Genomic DNA, 25,023 nt, shown 5'->3' on the forward strand with positions numbered 1-25,023 from the left:
CTGATACAGCCATACCATGGAATGCTACTCGGCAATAAAAAGTAATGAACTATAGTTACATGCACCAACTGGAATGGCTCTCCAGGGAATTATGCTAAGTGAAAACAAGTCAGTCACAAAAGGTTATATCTTGTATGATTCTGTTTACTTAACATCCTTGAAAATGACAGAAATGGAAAACAGATTTGTGGTTGATAGGGATAAGAATTGGGGGATAGAGGAAGAGCAAGGAGGTGGGTGTGTTTATAAAAGAGCAACACAAAGGATCCTTGTGATGTAACTGTTCTGTATCTTAACTTTTGGCAGACATACTAAACTGTATATGTGATAAAAGAGCACAGAACTACATACACACACACACACACAACACACAAGTACAACTGAGGAAATCTACATAGGATCAGTGGATTGTATTAATGTCAATATCCAGGTTGTGATCTTATACTATATATAATAATATACACAGTACATACAGTATACATATAGTATAGTACAAGGTACAAGAGATCTCTTTGTATTAGTTCTTATAAGCGCATGTGAATCTACAATTCCACCTACAATTACTGCAAAATAAAAAGCTTAATTAGGAAAAAAGAAAACCCACAGAGATTTCCTTTGGAAATAGATGATTCTAAAGTTCACTTGGAAAAATAAGCAAAACCAGGACAAAGCAAGACTGTTTATTTTGACCACTTCTAATCAACACTATACTGGAAGTTTGAGCCAGTGAAGCAAGGCAAGAAAAATTAATAAATCACCCAGATAGAAAAGAAAGAAGTAAAATTATCTTTATTCACAGATCATATATGATGGTCTTTGCAGAAAATTCTACAAAATATATTAAAAAACCTATTAGAACTAATGAGTGATTTAGCAAGATTACAGGATACAAGATCAACATACAAAAATCAACTGTATTTCTATATGTTAGCAACACACAAATACAAATTCATAGTATCATTTAAATAACATTAATAATATGAAATACTTTGGGATACATTTGTTTAGAGTTGTACAAGACTATATTCTGAAAAGACTGAGAGACATTAAAGAAGAACAAAATAAATGAAGAGATGTTGTGTTCATGGATCAAAAAACTCAATATTGTTAAGGTGTGTATTTTCCCAAATTGTTTTACAAGTTCCATGAAAAACCAATCTAAATTGCAGTGAGCATTTTGTGTAGCAAACAACAAGCTGATCTTAAAATTTATATGAAAATGCAGAGAACTTAGAATAGCCAAAACAACTTTGAAAAGAAGAATAAGTCTGAAAACTTAAACTACCTAATTTCAAGACTAATTATAAAGCTATAAGTAACTGAGACACTGTAGTATTGGTATAAAAATAAACAAATGTATCCAGGGTATAAAACAGAGTCCAGAAACACCCATATATGGTCAACCAATGCAAGGCAATTCAATGGGGAAAAAGATAGTCTTTTCAACAGATGGTGCTGGGAAAAGTGGATATTCATATAACCTAACACCATATAAAAAATTAACTCAAATTGGATCATAGACCTAAATGTAAAACCTAAAATTGTAAGACTGATAGAACATATGAGGAAATCTTTGTGACCTTGGGTGAGGCAATGATTTTTTAGACATGATATGCAGAGTCCATAAAAGAAAAACTTAATAAGTTGGCCTTCATCAAAATTAAAAACTCTGCCCTATAAAGAGCCTGTTAAAAACATGAAAAGATACAATCTCGGGTGACTATGAAAAAAAATATGAAAAGATAAGCCATACACCAGGCAAAATAATTGCAAATCACATATGACATAGAACTTGTAACAAGAATATGTAAAAATTCTTAAAATTCAGTAAGGAGACAAGCAACCAGATTAAAATAATGGGCAAAAGATTTGAACAGACACTATTAAAGAAGAAATAAATGGCAAATAAATACATTTAAAAATGCTCAATACCATTAATCATTAAAACCACAAGATACAACTTTACACTTAAAAGATGTCTACAATTTAAAAGACTGTCCATATCAAGATTGGCAAAGATATGGAGTGGAACAACTGGAAGTCACATAAAGTTCTGGAGGAAATAAAAAATGGTACAACAACTCTGGAAAACAGTTTGGCAATTTCTCTCTCTCTCTTTTTTGTTTTTAATCATTCAGCCCAAAATGTCACATTTCGGCGATTTTTTAAAAACTAAAACGTACATCTATCACATGACCCATTTAGTACACTCTGAGGTATCTACCCAGGAGAAATAAATGCAGTTGTTCATATGAAGACTTGTATAAAAATGTTCACAGTATCTTTACTCGTAATATTAAAAAACTGGGAATTGTCCATCAGCAGGTGAACAGATAAATAAATTGCAGTACATCATACAACGGAATACTATTCCCCAATAAAAAGATGCAACAGATGATGAATCTCAAAATAATTACACTGCGTAGAAGAATTTAGAAAAGAGTACATACTGCATGATCCCATTTATATAAAATTTTAGAGGGTACACCCTACTGGATAGTGACAGAAAGCAGATCAGAAGTTACCTGGTGATGGAAGAGGACAGCATGGAGGGGTTATAAGGTGGCATAAAGAAACTTAGGGGGTGACAAATGGGAGCATTATTCTGATTGTGGTGATGATATATTCATATATCAAAGCTTATCAAATTGTATACTTTAAATAGTGCAGTTTAAAAAAAGAAACCCATCAAACTTCCTTTTGGAAACAGAAAAGATGATTCTTAAATTCCATGGAAAAATAAGCAAGTGAGAATACTCAGAATTCTAAAACAACGTAACAATGGGAAGAGAAAGGAAGTGGTGATACACAGTTTTTAAAATATATATATATTTTACTTACTTATTCTTGATACAAGTCCTTTATCAGGTAAATGGTTTAACATATTTGTCCCAGATTGTGGCTTACTTTTTTTTTATTCTCTTAACAGTTTTCTTTTTTTAATTTTATTTCAATATATTAACGGGCTATAAATGTTTTTGCTACATGGCTTGAGTCAGGGCTACAAACGTACCCATCACCTGAATAGTGTTCACTGTACCTGTTAGGTGGGTTTTTGCTCCCCCCTCCTCCTCCTCCCACTTGCTTGATTTTCAATAACTTTTACTTTCCTTTGTGCACTTGTGTGCCCATCAGTTAATTCCAATTTATTAGAGAGTACATGTAGTCTTTGTTTTTCCATTCTTGAGATACTTCATTTAGGATAATGGTCTCCAATTCCTTCCAAATTGCTGCAAAAGGCATTAATTTATCCTTTTTATGGCTGAGTAGTACTCCATGGTATACATACACCACATTTTATTAATCCACTCATGAACTGATGGGCACTTCGGTTGATTCCACATCCTTACAATTTGAATTGTGCTGCAACAAACATTCAAGTGTAGGTGTCTTTTTGATAAAATGACTTCTTTTTCTCTGGGTAGATACCCAGTAGTGAGACTGATGGATCCAAAGGTAGGTCTACTTTTAGTTCTTTGAGAAATCTTCATACTATTTTCCACAGGAGTTGTAGTAACTTGCAGTCCCACCAACAGTATATAAACAGTCCTTTTTCTCTGCATTCGCACCAGCATCTATTGTTTTTGGACTTTTCTAACAGAAGTAAGGTGATATCTTATTGTGGTTTCAATTTGCATGTCCCTGATAATTAGTGATGTTGAGCATTTTTTCATATGTTTGTTGGCCATTTGTCTATCTACTTTTGAAAAACTTCTCTTCATGTTTTTTGCCCACTTTTTAATGGGTTCTTTGTGGGTTTGTTCTTTTTTTTTTTTTTTGCTGATCTGTTTGTCAAATTCCACCATACCTACAAAAAAGAACTGGTACCCATACTGCAAAAATTATCACATAACATTGAGAAGGAATGAAGAAATCTATGAAGCCAGTGTCACCTCATTACCAAAGCCAGGAAAGGACACAACAAAAAAAGAAAACTACAGACCAATTTCCCTTATGAACATAGAAAAATATAGATGTGAAAATCCTTAATAAAATATAAGCAAACCAAATTCAACAATACATCAAAAAAATAATCGACCATTACCAAGTGGGCTTCATCCCAGTGATACAAAGATAGTTCAACATATGTAAATTAATAAACACGATTCACCACATAAACAGAAGCAAAAACAAAGACCATATGATCATCTCAATAGATGCAGAAAAAGCATCTGACGAAATCCAGCACCTTTCATGATAAAAACTCTCAAGAAACTAGGCATAGAAGGAGCACATCTCAAAATTATAAAAGCCACACATGGCACACCCACAGCCAACATCATACTGAATGGGGAAAAGTTGAAAGCATTCCCCCCAAGAACTGGAACAAGACAAGGATGTCCACTGTCACCACTGCTATTCAACAGTTCTGGAAGCCCTAGCCAAAGCAATCGGGCAAGAGAAAGAAACAAAGGGTATCCAAATTGGGAAAGAGGAGATCAAACTATTGCTGTTTGCTGACAATATAATCTTGTCTCTAGAAAACCCCGAAGACTAGTGGTTTTCTTGGTAGTAAAAATACCAAGAGACTACTGAATTGATAAATAAACTCAGCAAAGTCTCAGGTTACAAAATCAATGTACATAAATCAGTAGCATTTCTATATACCAATAACGGTCAGGCTGAAAGTCAAATCAAAGACTCAACACCATTCACAATAGCTGCAAAGAAAATAAAACACCTAAGAATATACGTAACCAAGGAGGTGAAAGATCTCTATAGGGAGAACTATGAAACACTGAGGAAAGAAATTGCAGAGGACACAAATGGAAATCATACTCACAGATTGGTAGAATCAACATTGTTAAAATGTCCATACTACCCAAAGTGATTTACAGATTCAATGCAATCCCCCATCAAAATACCAATGGCATATTTTTACAGATCTAGTAGAACTAATTCTACACTTCCTCTGGAACCAGAAAAGAGGCCAAATAGCTGAAGCAATCCTAAGCAAAAAGTATAAAGCTGGAGGCATCACATTACCAGACTTCAAGCAATACTACAAAGCTATACCAACCAAAACAGCATGGTATTTGTACAAAAATAGAGACACAGACCAATGGAACAGAACAGAGAACCCAGATATAAAAACATGTACCTACACCCAACTGATTTTTGACAAAACAGACAATAACTTATACTGGAAAAAACAAACACTATTCAATAAACAGTGCTGGAGAAATTGGATAGCTACATGCAGAAGAATGAAGCAGTACCCCTATCTGTCACCACTCACAAAAATTAATTCAAGACGGATAGAAGACTTAGTAAGGCATGAATCCGTAAGAATTCTAGAAGAAAATTTAAGAAAAATTCTTCTATTAATAGATACCTATCTAGGCAAATAATTTATGAGTAAAACCCCAATAGCAATTACAGCAACAACAACAATAAATAAATGGGACTTGATTAAATTAAAAAGTTGCTGCACGGCTAAGGAAATAACCAACAGAGCAAACAGACAACCTGCAGAATGGGAGAAAATCTTCGCCATCTACACATCCGATAAAGGGCTAATATCCAGAATCTACAAAGATATACAGCTTTAATAACTGGTGTCTCAGTAACCCACAATAAAGCTATCCTAATGATAAATGAATCAACAGAGACCAATGATGTAAACTAGAAATGCCAAAAAAATACACATATATGAAGAATATGGCAAAAAGGGCATTTTAATGAGCTGGAAACAGAACAATTGTATTGGGAAGAACTTGCTGACCACCTGAAAAAAACTGTATCTATGCTTCTCAACTTACACCAAAATAAGCAGATGAATCAGTATATGAACCAGTAATTTAAACTGAAAACTGGAATCAAGTACTAGAACAATGAATTTTTTTTTTACAATTTGTATACAAAAGGCTTTTTGAAGTATAAGGTATAGTCCAAAAGCCATTTAAGGCAAAACTGACAATTATAACTTCATTAGAAAAGAAAATTCCACATAAAAGAACCATAAACAAAGTTAAATAGAAATGTTAAACTGAGGATAGGGGTGGTACCTCATATCACAAAAGGCTAATTTTCTTAATATATAAAGAATTCCTACAAACAAATAAGAAAAAGATCAATAATAACCCAATAGAAAAATGGGCAAAGCATATGCAAATACAGCTCACGGAAAAAGAAAAACGCATGGCCCTTTAACCCATGGAAAGATGCTCAGATTCCCAGAGATCCAAGATTTTGCTAGCACTCTCTTCACTAACTGTGACAGATGTACTGTATGCATGTAACATGATAACAATAGGGGAAACTGGGTGAGGTATTTGGGAACTCCATACCATAGTCACAACTCTTCTATAAACCTAAAACTATTATGAAATAAAGTAATTTTTTTAGGTGAGTAAAAGACTTAAATAGACATCTCACAAAAAGAAGATATTCAAATGGCCAATAAGCACTTGAAAAAATGTTCAACATCATTCTCATCAGGGAATGCAAATTAAAACCACAATGAGATATGTCATACCCACTAAACTGATTAAATAAAAAAAGACTGATGATTACCAGATATTGGTGAAGAGGTAAACTGAAACTCTTACCCACTGCCCAGTTCTCTTTGGAGAACTGTCGGGCAGTTTATTTTGTGGTGGCCCATGGAGACAGGATAGACCTCCCCTACAAAATTCGGTTTGGATGTTGAGACTGGGACAGTATACATGCAGCAAAAGGGTTCGGGAAGATTTACGACTCACATAATGAGACTTTCTGAGGAGAGCAGGGCAGGCTTCCCAAGCTAGTTCTATCAAGGAGGGAACTGGGAAGGAAAAGAGAGCTTGGGGGCTTCAGTGGATGTTTCAGAGGGTGGGGCTTGTGTGAGGGCAGGTGTGTACACGGAAACTTCCTGCTGGCGCCACAAGAGGGAGCACCTGGGCCTTCTTATCAGCTTACCCAGGGTGGGGCAGGAGGAGAAGAGGGAAGGGGCTCAAAAGCTGTCAGCAGCCAAATATTAAAAAGATAGAATCAGACTCTCTTACACAGTTTCTTATAAAGTTGGGCATTCATCTCCCTTATGGCCCAGCCTATCCTAGGTCTTTATCAATGAGAAAAGAAAACTGGTTTCTACAAAAAAACAGTGTTCAGAGCAGTCTTAATTGTAATAACCAAAAACATAAACAGAAATGGCCATCAAGAGAAAAGTGGATAAACAATTGTGGCATATCCATGCAACAGAATTCCACGCAGCAGTAAGAAGAAACTACAATATAAATGAATCTCAAAAATATTCTAACTAAAAGAATCCACAGGCAAAAGAGACTACACTTCATTATGCAATTCTAGAAAAGGCAAACCTAATCTGTAGTGACTGGTTGCCTTGGGGCTGGTGGTGTTGTGGGGACACAGGGGTCCTTTCTGCAGTGATGGGAATGTTTTATTTCTTGGTTGTAATGTACATGAACATGTACATTCTCTGAACTATCCAAACTATATTGCTATTAATAAAACAGATACAAAATATATCTAAAGTTTGATTAAAAATGAAAACATGATGAAGCAAAGAACCTAGACACTGACGAATACATGCTGATTACATTTGTATGAAGTCCAAGATCTGGGAAAACAAATCTGTGGTGACAGAAATTCTGAAGTGACTGCCTGGGACAGCCACTGGATCTAACAAAGCAAATAATTTACAAAGCTAACTTTAAGAAAAAGAGAGGAACAAAATTGGAAATGAGAAAGTACATAACAGATGAAAGCTTTTTTATTATATAATAAATTTAAAATTTCAGTAAAACAGCTTTAAGAAAAATTATTAATAAAAATGTTAAAATATAAACACAAAAACTACAAGCACCACCATAAAAAACTCAACAAATAATCACAGAAGAAACTGAAAATGTTATCTAAAATTACCTGTAAGATAACCTTCTATTAATAGATACATATACCTGCACACCTGCCAGAAATGCTTACCTGAATCTAATCAGGATTTCCATCCTAACGTGTAGTTTATAGGAATTTGGGGAAACAGAGGAAGAACATGTTAAATGACACTAGAAGAACAAGTTAAAGGACACTAAAAGAAAACAAAGACCCAGAATAAGGGACATCTTCCAAGACAATGATGGACCAGTTCTCTTCCAAAAGTCAACTGTCATTAAAAAAAATGGGTGGACATTTGGGGTATTGCTCCAGATCAGGGGTTGCCAAAGTTTTTCTGTAAATGGCCAAGTATTAAATATTTTAGGCTTTTCTGCAGGCCCTAGGGTTCCTGTTGTAACTACTCAACTCTGTTGCTATAGCACAAAAGAAGCCACAGACAATATGCAAACAAATGCACATGGCTGTGTTCCAATAAAACTTTACTCATGGAGACTGAAACGTGAATTTCATATAATATTCACATCATATTATTCCTTTGAGGCTTTTTAGCCCTTTAAAAGTGTAAAATCCATTTTTAGCCCACAGGAAACAGGTGGTAGGGTGAATTTGGCCTGCAAACCCAATTTGGTGGGGACCCACTAGAGAGGGAGAGTAAAAGACCAAGGAGACACCAGCCGAATGTTATCATCAAAGCTAATCAGATCCAATAAGAGGGGAAAAAACAGATTTAAAACATTTGAGATTGACTGGAAAAATCTGAACATGGATTAAATTAAATATTATATTAATAGTTAATTTTCCATATAGATATTATAGTTAGCAGGTGCCTGCAGAGATACTAGTTTGCTATTTACTTTCAAATGGTTCAGAAAACCACGTACACACAGAGAAAAAGCACACATGGCAAAACATCAACCACTATTGAAGGTAGATAGTAGGTACATTTGTGTTTATTGTATCATTATTTCAACTTTTCTATAGTTTTAAAATATTTCATTAAAAAAATTCCCAAAGAAAAAAGAAAGCATATAATCCTTTTTACCAGAGAGAGAAGAGGGGAGGAAGAAGGAGGAAACAAGAGTTTCACCACTGAATTCTTTCATATTTGTGATTAAGACAAACCCCTTGCCATAAAAACTCTTTTAGTTCACAAAAAGATCCAAAGAAAACTATCTAACTTATTTTATGAACCTACCATCTTGATAACAAAACCTGAAAAATAATACATTCAGAAAGACATAGTAATCCAACTCATTGATCGATACAGATAGATACAAATGAAATAGAATAAAGCAAACCATATGCATCTGTCAGTTACAACAATTATCCACCTATATAGCTTAACCCAGGAGTTTAAGGATGGTTTAATAAGAGCAAATCTATTACACATCACACCAACAGATCCAGTAAGGTAAAACACATCATTAACAATAAGGCAATGACAAAAAGGCATTAAAAATGTATTAAAATATAAAATGTCTAGGAATAACCATAATAAGAAATATATGGTGATACATGACACTTTATTTATTTATTTTTTATTTTTGAGGCAGAGTCTCGCTCCATTGCCCAGGCTAGAGTGCTGTGGCGTCAGCCTAGCTCACAGTAACCTCAAACTCCTGGGCTCAAGTGATCCTCCTGCCTCAGCCTCCTGAGTTGCTGGGACTACAGGCATGCGCCACCATGCCCGGCTAATTTTTTTTTTCTATATATATTTTTAGCTGTCCAAATCATTTCTTTCTATTTTTAGTAGAGGCGGGTCTCGCTCTTGCTCAGGCTGGTCTCAAACTCCTGACCTCGAATGATCCTCCCGCCTCGGCCCCCAACAGTGCTAGGATTACAGGGGTGAGCCACCGCGCCTGGCCCAATACATGACACTTTAATCAGAGATTGAAAGGTTTAAATAAGGACAGACTATATTCCTGAACAGAACTGAATACTTAAGAAAGTTTCAATTATTCCCAAATTAATTTTTCAGATTAAGGTAATACCAATTAAAAAATATATATATATTTTGTAATTCATCAAAATGGCTTTCAAAGTTAATTTGGACCACTGCTGGCCTATCAATCCAGCAAAACTAAAAACTGATAATATTCAGTTTTGGTCCAAATGTAAGAACAACTGCTTTTCACATACTGTAGGCTGGAGTATGATATTTGAGATTTGTCTAGGGCAACTTAATTTCAAAGTTAAAATGTATATGCTCTGTGACAATGTAATTCTATTTCTAAAAATCTGCTCTACAGAAAAATCCCCACACATTATTAAGGACATTCATGTAAAAGACAAAAAATTTAATGTTAATCGATGGTTAATAAATGAGGGCACATCAATGACCATCAGAAAGAATGAAGTTGCTGTTGCTGTGTGTGTGTGACACCGAAGGATGTCTATGACACCTATTTGAGTGAAATAAGCCCACTGTAGAACAAAACAGGTTAGGTTAAACAGCATTTTTGTTAAAAGAAAAAAATGTATCATGCTGGCTAGGACTCCTCCACCAACCCCCAAGCTGGAAGTAGTAACTGAGGAAAAGTAGGATTCAGCATATCTACTGTTAAACTTTATAAATTTCTATAGTAAAAACTTTTTTGTTTGAAAAATTTGCAAATATTGCTATTATTTAAACAAAAATATAAAAATTAAATAGAAATTAATCTAATAAAAACCCTAACAATTGTGAATGTTAAGAAAATTAAGAAAATAATACAAAATGAAACAAGTTGCCTTACAAGGTTTTAAAAAGTATAATAAAGATAACTCACAGAGGAAATAGTACGATATTGGCATGAGAATTAAGAGATCAATAACAGAAGAGATGGCTTTATTTATTTATTTATTTTTTGATACAGGGTCTCGCTCTGTTGCCTGGGCTAGACTGCAATGATGCAATCACAGCTCGCTGCAACCTCCAACTCCCAGGCTCAAGCGATCCTTCTGGCTCAGCCTCTGGAGTAGCTGGGACTACAGGCACTCGCCATCATGCCCAGATAATTTTTTTACTTTTTGTAGAGATGAGGTCTTGTTATTGCCCAGGCTGGTCTCAAAGTCTTGCCCTCAAGTAATCCTCCTACCTCAGCCTCCCAAAGTGCTAGGATTACAGGTGTGAGCCACTGCACCTAGCCTAAATGGCTTTATAACTGACTCTAGATGTACACATACAGACACAATAAGAATGTATCACAAACTAACATTATTTAACCAACTGTGATTGAAAATGACCTGTAAATAAAATTAAGTTGATCCTTATGTGAGTTCCAGAAGGGATCAAGCTAAATGTACAAAATGAAACCATAAAAAACTATTCTAGGGCTAACCATCCAAGGTTTAAGTGCTACAGTGATTGTGCTGTAAGGGTTCATTCCAAGGGTCTGGAATTAGCCTGAGCTGTTTTGCATGGACCCCTGATTAATGCAAAAACATTATTAATCAGCCTCTTGCTTTGGAACCACAGGTACAATGAGTTTGGGAGCCATCTGTTCTGGAGCTTGTCAGCACAGTTTACTGATAACAGTGGGATGGAAGAGGTAAGACGCTGAGAGGGCTCTGCTATGGGAAGCCGGTTATGTAGTAGATTATGCCCATGAGATAAGCAAGTGCGAAAGTCCAGCCAAGACTCCACTCAGTTTCCTGATGCCTGGGTGGGCGTTCCATGAAAGTGTGTCCAGCCACAGCTTTCAAAAAGGGAGGATAGCTGGCACTGCACCTGGCCTCTGTAAGCCTGACCTGGGTGGCAGCCTGCACTGATATTGCTCCATGCACCCTTTTCCTATAATGAACTATAGATTTGAAAGCACTGTCATTTGGGCCATGTGAGTTTTTTTTTTTTTTAGCAATGAAAATCTGTTAAACTGCCCCAGTTAATGCAGTGATAAAAAAGGATTTCTACAGAAAAAATAAAATGAACCCCCCCAAAATGATTGATGGATCTAACTATATAATCTTTTAAAACGTTCACAGTAATACTAAAAAATTGGAAACCAAATGATAAAATACAGAAAAAGATTTACAACAAAGGATAAATATCCTTCAGAAAGAAATTCTTTAGAGAGAAATCTTACAAATTAGTAAAAAATACATTAACACCCCATTAGAAAAATGGGCAAAGGACACAAATAAGCAATTCACCAAAGAAACGTCACAACCAATACACCTTAAATAAATATTATCACTTACAAATAATCAAAGAAATGCTAGTTACAAATGTAAGAAACCATTTTTCAAATGGCAAAATATATTTTTTTAATAGACAGTACTCAATGCCAAATGAACATAATAAAATAAGTAGTAAGATACACTGCTCACAGGCACGTATATAAGAATGACCTTCTGAAAAAGCATTTGGCAATTGAGATCCGTAAAAATGACTCAATTCTAACGTTGATGAATCTATCTTACAAAAATAAAAAATGTGATCCAAGAATTATTTCAAGTTTGCTCAGGGTGGACAAAGTACAAAAATGCTTAAATGTCAGACAATAGAATTGTAACTTGAATTATAGGATGAAATTTAAACCACAAAAACAAAATCTTTGAAAAAATTTAATGATAAAATTTATATAAAGTATGATTACAACCAAAAGAATTTATATATCTACACACAATTTTTAAATGACAAGAAGGAAATACTTCAAAAGGTTAACAAAGGTTTTTTGCAGGTGGTGGAATTCTGGTATGATATGTACTTTTTATTCAACATTTTCCACAATGCCTACTATCTTTCATCAAAAGAAAAATATAAACATTACACTTGAATACACTTTTCACGCACATAAAATCTATGTAAGAAATGCATAATAAAATTTATAGAAAGCTTCTCTCTTTTCCTTTTTTAAGGTCTGTATTTAACCAATCAGTTAGCCAAGGGGAGAAAATAAAATCATCATGAAAGGAGAAACCAGAATATTACCCTTAACTCCTATCAGAGTTCCCCAAAGTATTTCACTGTTGGGAAATAGGGCTAAGAGACATGAAACGTTTCATGAGTTTTGCAGGGCTTTGCCTTGAAGGAATCTGTGAGCGTGTTAGTTCACAGACCAGAAGCTGCTTAGCAACAAGGGGGGCATTTCACCGGTCAGGGGCAAATGCAAAGCAATGCCTGTCTCGAGACCTGCAGGCCAGCGCCTAATGCTTGTGCAATGCAGAGCTCGGCATGGGGTCACAGGTTAAGGACTGATCAAAGAATGCCCACCCAGCAGACACCTGCAGCTAAAACCAAGTGGCCTCACTGCTTCACTCCTGATCACGTCTCAGTTAATGAGAAACCAGATAAGGAAATACATGGTCTCTGTATTTCCATTTTAGCTTTTCTGCTAATTGGGAATTTTATCTTTAACTTGTATACTCAGCTAGGTCTACTCTTAACTTAGGGCTTAAGAAGTTTATCTTAGAAAAATTTTCTAACCATTTGCTCACATAGATAGAATTAATCAAGGGGCCCCTAGAAACTTTTGGGGAGCCTTGAGACCTAAACGAATAATCTGTACACATAAATCTGTAACCACTAACAACTAATTGCTATACCAATAAATACTGATGTGGGATTTCACTCAGGGCCTCCTAGCTCACGGGAATGCTGGAGGATCCCTGACTCCCCCATCACTTTAAACTACTTTGTCTCTGTCTCTATTATTTCCAAATCTCTTTCAATGATCCTGCCTGGGACCTGTTTTGCTGGGAGAGTAGCTAACTCCCGGCATTTCACAATTGACTATTATTTCTAATTTGACTATAACTTTAAATATGAAAGAAAATAAAAGTATACAGAAGCTGGTCTTCTCTGAAGAAGGCAGCTCTTTACTTACCATCTTCTGCTAAGATCTTGGCTGCATCTTTATCATCTTCCCACTTCCCAGTCACGAAGCAATCTTTGATACTGTTCATAACCTTAAGCAGAAAAGTCAGCACTTAGCTGATATGCTCCAATCACTCAACAAAACAACTGCTATTAAGAAATGGTAGTGGGCAACAACTTGCCTTTAAATACTTCTCAAGACACTTTCACATATATTCTCATTCCAAGTGGACCTATGGGATAACTCTACCTTTGATGCAGACAGCATAACCATAAAGATAAAACATGTCATAATATAATAGCAGATAAGGGAAGTACTATTAGGCCACTGACTTCATAAGTAAGCAAACAGATATTTACTAATTCAACTAATTTTCAAGCTTTAATAAGGTTTCTAAGGCAATGCAGTGAGATATTATTTTACAAAGCTGGTCTTGCTATTTGTTAATCCAAACCTATCGTGTCTGTTTGAAAGCTTAATTCCTACAGAATGGGAAAAGATATTTGCAAATCATGTATCTGACAAGGAACTATTATGTAGATGATATAAATAATTCATAATACTAAATAACCCAATTTAAAAAAATGGGCAAATGATAAGAAAATATTTCTTCAAAGAGTAAATAAATGGTCAAGAAGCCACTTGAGGTCATGGATTTAAATATAGTTGATGTGCTTCATTCTACTGCACCCGTTATCCTTACTGGTGCTCATACTGATCCCATCTGTGGCCTGTGGGAATCTCTTCATGTTGGCCATTTGAAGTCATATATACAATACATGTAAATGTATATAAATAGCCATATATAAATATAAATGCCCATACAAATACAAATGGCTAATGAGCACATGAAAAGATGTTCAACATCATTAGCTATAAGGGAAATGCAAATCAATACCACAATGAGATAGCACGTCATACCCCCTAGGATGGCTATAATCAAAAAGACAGAATGACAAATGTTGGTGAAGACCTGGATAAACTAGAACCCACATACACTGCTGGTGGGAAAAGAGAAATGAGAGAGTGCATGAGAAAAGAAAACTTTTTCAGTAATCATATTACCCTGATATTGTTTTGTGAGTAATATGGGATAAAGCAAATGGAGTAATTATGTGATTTTCTAATTTCATCATCTTCAGATTCAACCAGAGAATAATTCTCCAGTGGAAAAATGGACACAGATCTAAGACACAGTCCTGAATTTGAGTTGAAAAATGTCTGTATGAATTCTCCTAGTTCTGGTCACTGAGAAGGCCTAGAAACAATGACCAATTCATGGCAGTAAGCATTCCTATGCCTAGAGAGTGAGGTTGAAATACCATTTTCTCTAAAAAAAAAAAAAAAAAATGAGGATTTCTTATGGCTGATTCCAAGTCTGGTATCAAAAATGCACAAGATGATGTGGATTTCCTATCACACCACAAAGCAAAGACTCGATCAAGGATGACTAGGATCATGTCAAAAGAACTCAGGAGCCAACATCAAGAGCCTCCCACAGGCCACGGATGGGATCAACATGAGCATCAGTAAGGATAACAGGCACAGTAGAATGAAGCACATCAACTATACTTAAATGCATGACTTCATAATGATACTTTAAAAGAGAAAAAAAATAAAAAAAGAGTCACCTTTGGAGAATCTTTCCATAAACTGATTTTTTTAAAAAAAATCAAGCATTTACCCTTACCTTGCTTATATGGAACTGGGTAACCAAATAGTAGATATGGGCAAGTTTCTCTTTATAGAAGTATTCTGGGTAATAACAGAAGTGATCGAATAGAACATCACTAGTCTTAAGAAATCAATAAGGTTCTAGGCATTGAGTAGCAATAATTGCTAACATCATGAAGAGACAACTAGACTTTATGTGCCTCTTAATGATAAAACACCATCAACTATGAAACAGTGTTGCCAAAAATAAAAATCAAACCTAAATCCTATCAAACTTCTAGATGTTTTGATCATAGGGTAACTATAAACATGCGGCTATTTAAATTAATCTTAATTAAATTAATTTAAATTAAATTAATATTAAAGTTTAAATCAAATTAAAAGTTTGATTAGCCTCACTACCCACATTTAAAGTGATCAATAGCCACAAGTGGCCACAGCTCAGATATTTACATCATCACAGAAACTTTTGTTAGTATTGCTGCGCACAAATTTATAGGAAATACAGACGAAAGAGCCTGATAAACTGCACACAGGGATGCAATACGATACAGAAAATCAAGAATATGAGAAACTCTACCCATCAAATATTTAATATCTTAAAGAAATAATATCTAACTTAAAAGAAATGGGGAGGGAGGGGGAAGACTCAATTAAGAAATTTAAAAGGCAGAGTGCAAAACAATAAAAACCAGGTAAAAGTAAACTATGATATTTAGTGATACAAACATCAAAGAAGAAATTATGAAGAAAGGAAAGGATTACCCTAAGCATCTGAATCATGGTTCCTCCCGTAGGGAGGAAAATGACACAGCTGGGGTGGTCACACACAGTGCTGCTGGGCAGCAGCAATGCTTGATTTCTTGGCCAGAGTGGTGGTTACATGAGTATTCACCTTCTAGCAATTCATTGAGTTAATTATTTTTATGTGGTCTTCTATTTCTGTATTAAATCTCACCATTAAAAAAACAAAAAAAACAGCCAGGCACAGTAGCTCATGCCTATAATCCCAGCTCCTCAGGAGACTGAGGTGGGAGGATCACTTTAACCTAGTTCAAGACCAGCCGGGCAAAATAGCAAGACCCCATCTCTAAAATAAATTTTTTTAATGGGTAAATAAAATCTCATAGTGTATTAAGTGCTTCCTAGTGAATTATGCTAGGTGACATGACAATGATTTGGCCCCTCTGAGGAGAGACACCTAAGCTAAACTGAATGACAAAAAGAAAACCAGCCTTGGAAACATCAGAACATTCCAGAAAAGAAGATAGAGGGGGCTGGACACAGTGGCTCACGCCTATAATCCTAGCACTTTGGGAGGCCGAGGTGGGGGGATTGCTTGAGCTCCGAAGTTCAAGACCAGCCTGAACAAGAGGGAGACCCCATCTCTGCTAAAAATAGAAAAATTAGCCAGGTATCACAGTGTGCACCTGCAGTCCCAGCTACTCAGGAGGCTGAGGCAGGAGCATCATTTAAGCCCAGAAGTCTTGAGGTTGCAGTGAGCTACAATGACACCACTGCACTCTACCCAGGGTGACAGAGCGAGACTCTGCCAAAAAAAAAAAAAAAAAAAAACAAAAGAAAATAGAAGGGGGAAATGTCTAAGACGGGATTAGGCCTTGGCAAGTTTGAGAACTAAATGAATTCCCATGTGACTAGAGAATGGTGAGCTGAGGGAAGAATATTTATAGGTATCATAGCTTTTTTGGGTTACAAATAGTAGAAACTATAAATGTTAATTAGGGACACAAAATATTTCACATGTATGAAAACTTACGTGTGATGCTTCAAAACAAAGATTAACACTACTATCCACACTAAAAATTGAACATACTCCTTTCCTCCGTAACACATGCACACACGGTCTAACTAAAATCAGAACATGTTATGGCTTAGGATACATGAAATATCCACTGCAGTATCTGTGAAAATGACCTGTTGTCTTATAAAAATAAGAAGCCAATAACTAGTAAGCAATGTTGAAATCACATAATCTTTTAGAACAATTCCCCAATTCTCTCGTAAGTCGAAACACAGCACTCAGCCTTACCTCCTCTAAATCCCAATCATGGGGCGCCTCCACAAGAAACCTGGAGCAGTCCAAAGAGTCAGCCTTGTGCTCACACGCTCTCTCAGGCTGGCTGACACGAAACAGCCCTCCAAGTTCTTCTTGGGTATCACCCTCTTCTTCATTATCCTCTGTCACTAAATAAACCACCATGATAGAAAAGTGAGAACAAAATTACAGCCCTAGAGGACTTATCATCTTCAACCACTTAAGCCAAATGTCTTAAAACTCAGGGGACTAAGTTTGTGGTAGGTATGGTGATAGCCCCAAGTGAGTCAGCTACAGAGAAAGCAGCTTAGTCACAGGGGAAGAAAGGCCAGGAAACTACTGCTCAACATGTATGGAAGACTCCTGATCTCCTGCAAAGCAGCAGCCAAGAGTTCACTGAGGAGTGAGAATATTGGGTGTTGGAGGAGGAAAGGGACATTTAAAAGCAGAGGTTTAAATTACTATGGAAGAGTTGTGAGTCTCTGACAACTAGGAGTACTTAGGTAAAACCTTAATGAAAATCAGTACCCAACAACCCTCCAATTCGATCCTCCTCACCCAAATGTCTAATCATATTGGTAACTGGGCAGCATAATATACAGTTCACCACTTTAAATTTATTTTTGCATTATTTTTTCCAAAAACAACCTATAGATAAGTTTAATAAAACATAAAATCAGAGGACAAGGGCAAAAGGGAGAATGAATGCATTACACAGGGTTCTCATTCTCAGCAAGGAGAAAAAGATTTTTTACAGGCAAAAATATTTTCCTGACAATAAATTCTACAAAAATTTCTCATGAAGGACTTTTAAATAGGAGGTACAATGTGACGTAATGGACAGTATTCACATCAAAAAATTTATAGCAAACCAGTAAATCTACTTCAAACGGTCAATTTGCAGTCCTCATGAGCTTATGAGTAAAACCATCTGCCAAACGTAAGCCAGGCACAGTGACTCACGCCGGTAATCTCAGCACTTTGGAAGGCTGAGGTGGGAAGATCACTTGAGCCCAGAGGTGGAGGTTGCGGTGAGCTGTGATTGTGCCACCACACTCCAGCCTGAGTGACAAAGTGAGACCCTGTCTCAAAGAAAAAAAAAAACAAAAAAAAGTCTGCTAAATATAAGATGTGACAGTGTGACGGCCAGGAATTATGGATGACAAAAATACCAGCTCAATCCTCCACCCAACTCCCTCATCGCCTTTTCAGAAAATAATCTAAGAAACTCAAACACTTCTAGCTCTGAACCAGAGTTCTTTACCCATCCCATAAATGAGCTTTCGGAGGTTTGGAGTTGCCTGTTGTTGCCTCAGAAAGGCCTCAGCTGCCTTTCTGGAAAGGTCTTCCTTCCACTTGAGGGCACCTGAAATGACAATGCCAGCCTCCAGTTAGGTCTCTTTACTTGTCCCCCCCTGCTTCAAAATAGTCATAATGCAACGTTTGAACAGTTAACAAATCTCCAAAACAGCAGACCCCCAAATGCAGACATTCCACTTACAGCAACATTTTGAGTTCCAAGTTTAGAGTTGCAGCCAATCAAATTTAAGCATACCTAAAGTTTCTAGGGAATAGTTATTTTCTTCCTTGTAATCCTCTTCCTCTTTGAGCAAATCTTCTATATCACTGGTCTCATCAATTAAGTTCTCTGACCCCAGTTTCTGACCACTGTCCACCTGAGAAGGTTTTGGATGCTTTTTCCTAATAACATCTTCATTTTCTGAGTCCTCTTCCTCCGAACTGAGTGAGGAGCTTCCTTCAGATTCACCTTCAGATGCAAACGCCTCTTCAGCTGTGCAGTGACCAGAATCGGAAGTGGGGAGAGCTGCTTTCTCCAATGGCAAAGACTTCTCCAGATTCACATGGTCACCCCAGTGACTAGCGGGCCAGAGTCCTGTTTTACCACTTTCTTCAACAGCCTTCGACTCTAAAATGCCACTCTCTCCTTCTGCAGTGGCCTCCTCTTCTTCACTGCTTTCTTCGGCTTCCTCCACCTCCCCTTCCTCACCGGAGCTTCTCTCAAGGTCATCGTCGCTATCTGCAAATGCCGGCAAATCCACCTCACTGTCTTCTGCCAGCTCTTCAAGTTTTTGCCGCTTGATGCCCTTAACTGTCATGTACTTATTATACTTAGTCATTTCAGCATCTTCCTCTTCTTCTGTTTTGTCATCACTAGAGTCATTTTCCAACCTGTCACCTTCAGATATTTCATCATCATCTTCATCACCACCATCTCCAGATTCATCATCTTCATCTCCAAAAATGGCTTTCCGACGTACTCGACCAGTTTTCAAATCCATTTGCTTTTCCTCTTTTGGCATCCAAAGCCTGTGTTACCAAGCAAAATAATTCAATTTATACAACAATCAGCTAATGTAGAAATAGCAATATAGTCAATAAAAATACAAAGAAACAAAAATGTCAAGGAATGGTTTAAGATGGGATAGCACAGAAAAAACGATTTGATAAACACTGCAACACTTAATAAGCAAACTCATGCTTAGTTCCCTAACAACATACTTCAAAAGAGCATGCAGAGAATAAAGGAATCACTTTTCTTAATCCAATGTTAGAAAAAATTGCTCAGAAGGGAACTTAATGTTTAGTAGATCTTTTGGAAGGCTGATTAATTTCCAAGCTGGAAACACATGATGCTTAAGAGAAATTGGCTGACTCCAGGCCCAAAGCAGAGAGAGGACAAAGTAAGCCCAGATCATTCTGTTGTGTTAGAAAGCAAGAAGAGCTCAAAGACTAATGGAGATGTGCTGAAAGGACACAGGAGACAGGCTAAGGGCTCCCACAGCTAAATCTGGGACAATGTAGGCATCAGAAAGAATAATGACACAGAATGAAACAAATGTCCACTCATCAACAGTGATACTGAAATAAAGGAGGAAGTGAAGTGAAAGATCTTGCTGGCCCGGCACAGTAACTCATGCCTGTAATCCTAGCACTCTGGGAGGCCAAGGCAGGAGGATCACTTGAGCTCAGGAGTTCAAGATCAGCCTGAGCAAGAATGAGACCCTGTCTCTACTAAAAATAGAAAAATTAGCCGGGCATGGTGGTGCATGCCTATAGTCCCAGCTACTTGGGAGGCTGAGGCAGGAGGATTGTTTGAGCCCAGGAGTTTGAAGCTAGAGTGAGCTATGATGACTCCAGTGCACCCTAGACTGGGCAACAGAGTGAGACACTGTCTCAAAAAAAAAAGAAAAAAGATGCTAAAACCACAGGTTGAAATAAAAACTTAATGTAGCACTATGTATAAAATTACAAAAACATCAATTAGCAAAAACTAAAAATTACGCCATAAGGGAATGGACAATTTAGAATACACCAATATTAACAAAAGGATGATTATATAAACACTGTATAGAAAAAGGAAATGCTAAGGATGAAAAAACTGACAGACACTATAACTGGAACTATGTTAGAAGAGTATCCATATAGACAAAAATGACTAGAAAAACATACAAAAATGAAGACAGCTAATAATAACATGGCTTATAATGGTCTTTTAGTGAATACTTCTTGTCTGTAAGGCATCATGCTAAGTAGTTTATGCACATTATAACAAATTACATGCTAGATAATGTCAACCATCTTCAGATTGATTTTTACTGAGAGTCATAAGCCAATACAACAAAACCAATGTTTTGCATCTGTTATGTATAATTCCAACCCAGACTAAAAAATAATTCACATACACCATTCATCAGTGGAAATCTACCCACAGGAGATGCTATACTATAATAAGTAAAACTTCAGGAGACAAGGTATGTGGCTTCCGGACAGTCACCTAAAGAAGCTCTAGTATTAATATTTTGGCCATTTTTCAAAAGAAAGCCAGTGGCCTCAGGTCTCATAAGAAACAAAAAGCAACATATGGAAAAGATTTTGTGGTATTTGAGGAATATTTTGGGTCTGTTAAAAACTGAATCCTTTATTTCGAAAAAATATTCTCATGTAATGTTCCGTAAGTGAAAGACCCTCAGAAACACCTGTATATGCAAAGCAAAACAATCTAGGGTGAATCTCACCAAGATGTTATGATGGCAGAGTTATGGGGGATATAATCTTCTGTAATATAATACCTTTTATTAAAAACAGAAAAACAGCAGACTTACCCTTGGTTCTCTATATCCCCTGATGCTAGTGGTTTGGAATCAGAAAAAAGTGTCACTCTACTTGAAGCCATCTTGGCATCAATGGTGGAGTGGGTGGAGATGAGACTCTGGACCAGCTCATGAGTGGGCCCTGCCTCGTCCTGCCAAGGCAACCAAGAAAGGGAAAGTAAGGAACGCACAAGCACTCTGGAGAAACACATGGGTTTCAACATTTCTCAAAATTATCCTAAACACAGTTCCTGAGAACCTTTGTTAATGTCTCAAAAAGAAGAGAAGAAAATTGTTACTACAAAGCTTGAAATTGATCTCCCTCTTCATTAAACTTTTACAAAGTGCATGGAGTATGTAACCGCATAACCTAAATACTAACCTAAAAAACCATAGGTCCCAATTCTACAGAAATCTAGCTTTTCTAGCATTTTAAAATATCATTTTAACCCAATAAAATCCCATTTCAGAATTACAAAATAAAAATATGGAGTTCATTTTAAAAAGCAGAATGAGGAGACCATTCTGAATAGAAAAGCAGAATGAGAAAAAGAGAAAGGATCAACAAGAGCTGGAAAACACCACTTTTGTATAAAGAGAAACAGGCCACAGACACCACAGTGCCCACACCCTGGCACTGGATCAGAGAGGCATGGAGGACTAGACTCTGACTTTCTGCTACAATGGTACAAAAGTATTATTATACAAAGAAGTACTCTGGGAGTCCACTTGCACAAGACTTCTTGGGCGTGGCTCTGGGTAAAAAAATTAAAAAAGAAAAAAAAAAAAAGAAGTACTCTGGTACAATGAAGTGTTCACTATATTCTGTATATTTTTGATATGCATACGGGCTTTTATCATAAATATAAATAAACAAGAAAAACTGCAATAAATAAAGGCTGAATACATTACTTTCTGTAATAAAAACTAGGTTAGGAAACAATGATGAGAATTCAGAGCAAAGACTCCTATCTCACCGATGCCTGAAAACCATGGCTGCCACCAAGGTCAACATAGACAGCATCTTTGTCATACAGCACACCACCAACTCCAGAGAGAGGTGCATAAACTAGCTTCTCTTTCTCATTTAAACAGCGCTTCTTTTGTTGTTCAGGAAGAGCACAGGGGTCTGGGAGGAAACTGACATCACTCACAGCAAAATCTCCTACACCTGAAAGACAGAACCCAGGAAGCCAGCTTCAGCTGACAGGGAGGCAACAAGTATCAACCGTTGGTAAAAATGCCCCTACAGGTCAAAGGCTTAAGCCATGGTGCTAAAAAAGGGCATCCTGCAACACTGGAACTGTGCCTCTCTAGCTAGATGACACCAGGGTCAGAGAAGAGGAGATTCAGTCCAGTCAACACCTCTGCAGGTCGACACATGGCTGGGTTACTTTTATAACCACCAGCAAGGCAGCTTTAGCTCTCCGTTGTTTGGTCATTTTTCAGTTTTCCTAAGAAATTGTTAAAAGACATACATAATCTAAACATTTGTACCCCCATAATATGCTGAAATAAAAAAGAAAAAAAAAGCCACCCCAACAATTCTACATATATTTCTAGTATGTTTTACAACAAGAGGATACCTGGCATATGAATTTGGCTTTTATTTTTCAAGTGTGCTCCTCTTAAATAACCATAAAGAGACACCTTTCGGTCACATTTGATGTTTGTTCGGATATCCTCTGGGTTTGTCAAATCTTCCATCCTAGAAAAATCATATGGCAGAAATGAATGTCAGAAGTTCCTATACCTCCCTTCGTATGTTAATGACTCACCGTGTCCTATTCCTGTTCATTAAGCACATTGTTTAGAAAACTAGAACACAGAAAAATAAGGAAGCACAGTTCACGTTCCACCAGAGGAAGAAGAGCAAATACACAGTCGTGTCTCATTCCGTAAGACACCAGAAAGGGAAATGATGGCCACTTGGGGTCAGGAAAGGGTGAAGAACAGATTCAGAAAATCCCTTTTAGAAAAGGATCAGCATGTGACCTGGGGTTTTTAGTGTGGCTTGGATTCCAGCAGGTAGAGGAAGAGTACTCCAAGCTAAGAAAACCAGTTAAGGAAAAGCACTAAGGAAGGAAAGTCAAGGCACATTTGAATGACTCGCATGCACAAAGACAGTGTCACTGAAAGCTAAGGTTGAAAGTAGGACAGGGACACATCCTATAATCTTAAATGCTTCAAAATCCTCCCAGTTTCCTAAATATAGCGTAAGTGATTTACTCCAAAAGGCACAGCACCTTTAAGTGATGATATAAGTAGACATTTTCCATCACCTATACTTCTCCCCCCACTGTTCAAATAGGCCCAAAAGAAGTGCTATCACTGTTCTTTTCTAACCGTTTTAGCTTCGATGTATATAGGCCAGGAAGAAAAGTTTACATCCATTTTTTACCTGTCTGCCAGGATATAAGGGTGAGAAGTTTGCCATGTGAGAGGCCTAAACTTCATAACTGTAATAAAACGACCCAGATTGTGAATTTCTTGGTTTTGATATTCTCCATGTACCATTCCAGAAAGGTAGAATAGCTTGGCACCCTAAACATTAAAAGAAAATTAAAAATTAAATTTCAATTAAATTCTTGTTAATACTGAACCAAAATAAAGGTCCTAAATAACAAGCAATCCTAAAAAGGGAGACTTCTAGCAAAGCCACTGTCCAGATGCTTCTGGATCCCTGCTGGCTTCTTTTAGGACTTATGTTAGGGTCTCAGAGGGACAGAATGCTCTCCAGCTGAACAGTGGCATCAGCCTGCGCATGACGCTGGGAGGTAAGTGAGGCTTCTGAGCACAGCAAACGTTCTGTGAGTACAGAAGGTTGGGAAGAGTAGCAATGCCTAATCCTTTAACTGGGAGAAAATTCTGACACACTCTATTAAATAACAACCCAAAAATAGAGCCAACACTGCCTGGTAAAGGGGGAGTATGAGGACTGTGAATAGATACATAAAGGAAACTCAGAAGGTGAATCCTACAGAGATGTTTATTAATGTCTCTACATTCTATTTTAAAAGGATTATAGTGTTAGTATCCAATAATTATTCCTCTTCCTACCGGGTAGACTTCTGTCCAGAACCTGTGTTTTAATCGCTTCTTTGTCTTCTTCAGTTGCTTATTATGCTTGAAGGAGTCTAGGTGGGTGAGAACTCCCATAATTTTAGGAAAGCCATGAACTTGACAGATGTTTAGAAACTCAAATGTTTCCATTTCAAACCCAAAGCTGGCATCTATAAGCATCAGCACCTAAAAACAGAACACAAAATGTATCAAGGAAGCTACCAAACTAAAAAATCTAGACCAGGGGTAAGTAAATGGGGCCAAATCCAACCCATTACTTGCTTTTCTAACTAAAGTTTTATTGGAATACAGCCATATTAATTCACTCACACATTATCTGTGGCCGCTTGTGCACTACAAATGCAGAGGTAAGTAGCTGCAACAGAAACTATATGACATACAAAGCCTAACATACTATCTATCTGGCCCTTGACAAAAAACGTTTGCCAACTCTTGCTCCAGAGTCTAAACCAAATGACTACCT

General features: G+C 36.8%; 1 protein-coding gene across 3 annotated transcripts in view; it reads right to left on the reverse strand.

Moving 5' to 3' along the window:
- BMS1 (BMS1 ribosome biogenesis factor) overlaps nucleotides 1-25,023 on the reverse strand; it is a 57,438-nt gene that overhangs the window by 25,222 nt on the left and 7,193 nt on the right. For all 3 annotated transcript variants that reach the window (XM_045568192.1, XM_045568194.1, XM_045568191.1), the window contains exons 5-13: nucleotides 24,537-24,725; nucleotides 23,878-24,020; nucleotides 23,063-23,184; nucleotides 22,454-22,647; nucleotides 21,489-21,628; nucleotides 18,920-19,692; nucleotides 18,629-18,730; nucleotides 17,359-17,513; nucleotides 13,644-13,725 (exon numbers count right to left, since the gene is read on the reverse strand). In XM_045568192.1, the coding sequence (XP_045424148.1) occupies nucleotides 13,644-13,725; nucleotides 17,359-17,513; nucleotides 18,629-18,730; nucleotides 18,920-19,692; nucleotides 21,489-21,628; nucleotides 22,454-22,647; nucleotides 23,063-23,184; nucleotides 23,878-24,020; nucleotides 24,537-24,725 (1,900 nt within the window). The remainder of the gene's footprint in view (nucleotides 1-13,643; nucleotides 13,726-17,358; nucleotides 17,514-18,628; nucleotides 18,731-18,919; nucleotides 19,693-21,488; nucleotides 21,629-22,453; nucleotides 22,648-23,062; nucleotides 23,185-23,877; nucleotides 24,021-24,536; nucleotides 24,726-25,023) is intronic.

This window comes from Lemur catta, chromosome 14 (assembly GCF_020740605.2).
Source record: "Lemur catta isolate mLemCat1 chromosome 14, mLemCat1.pri, whole genome shotgun sequence".
NCBI classification, from domain to species: domain Eukaryota; kingdom Metazoa; phylum Chordata; class Mammalia; order Primates; family Lemuridae; genus Lemur; species Lemur catta.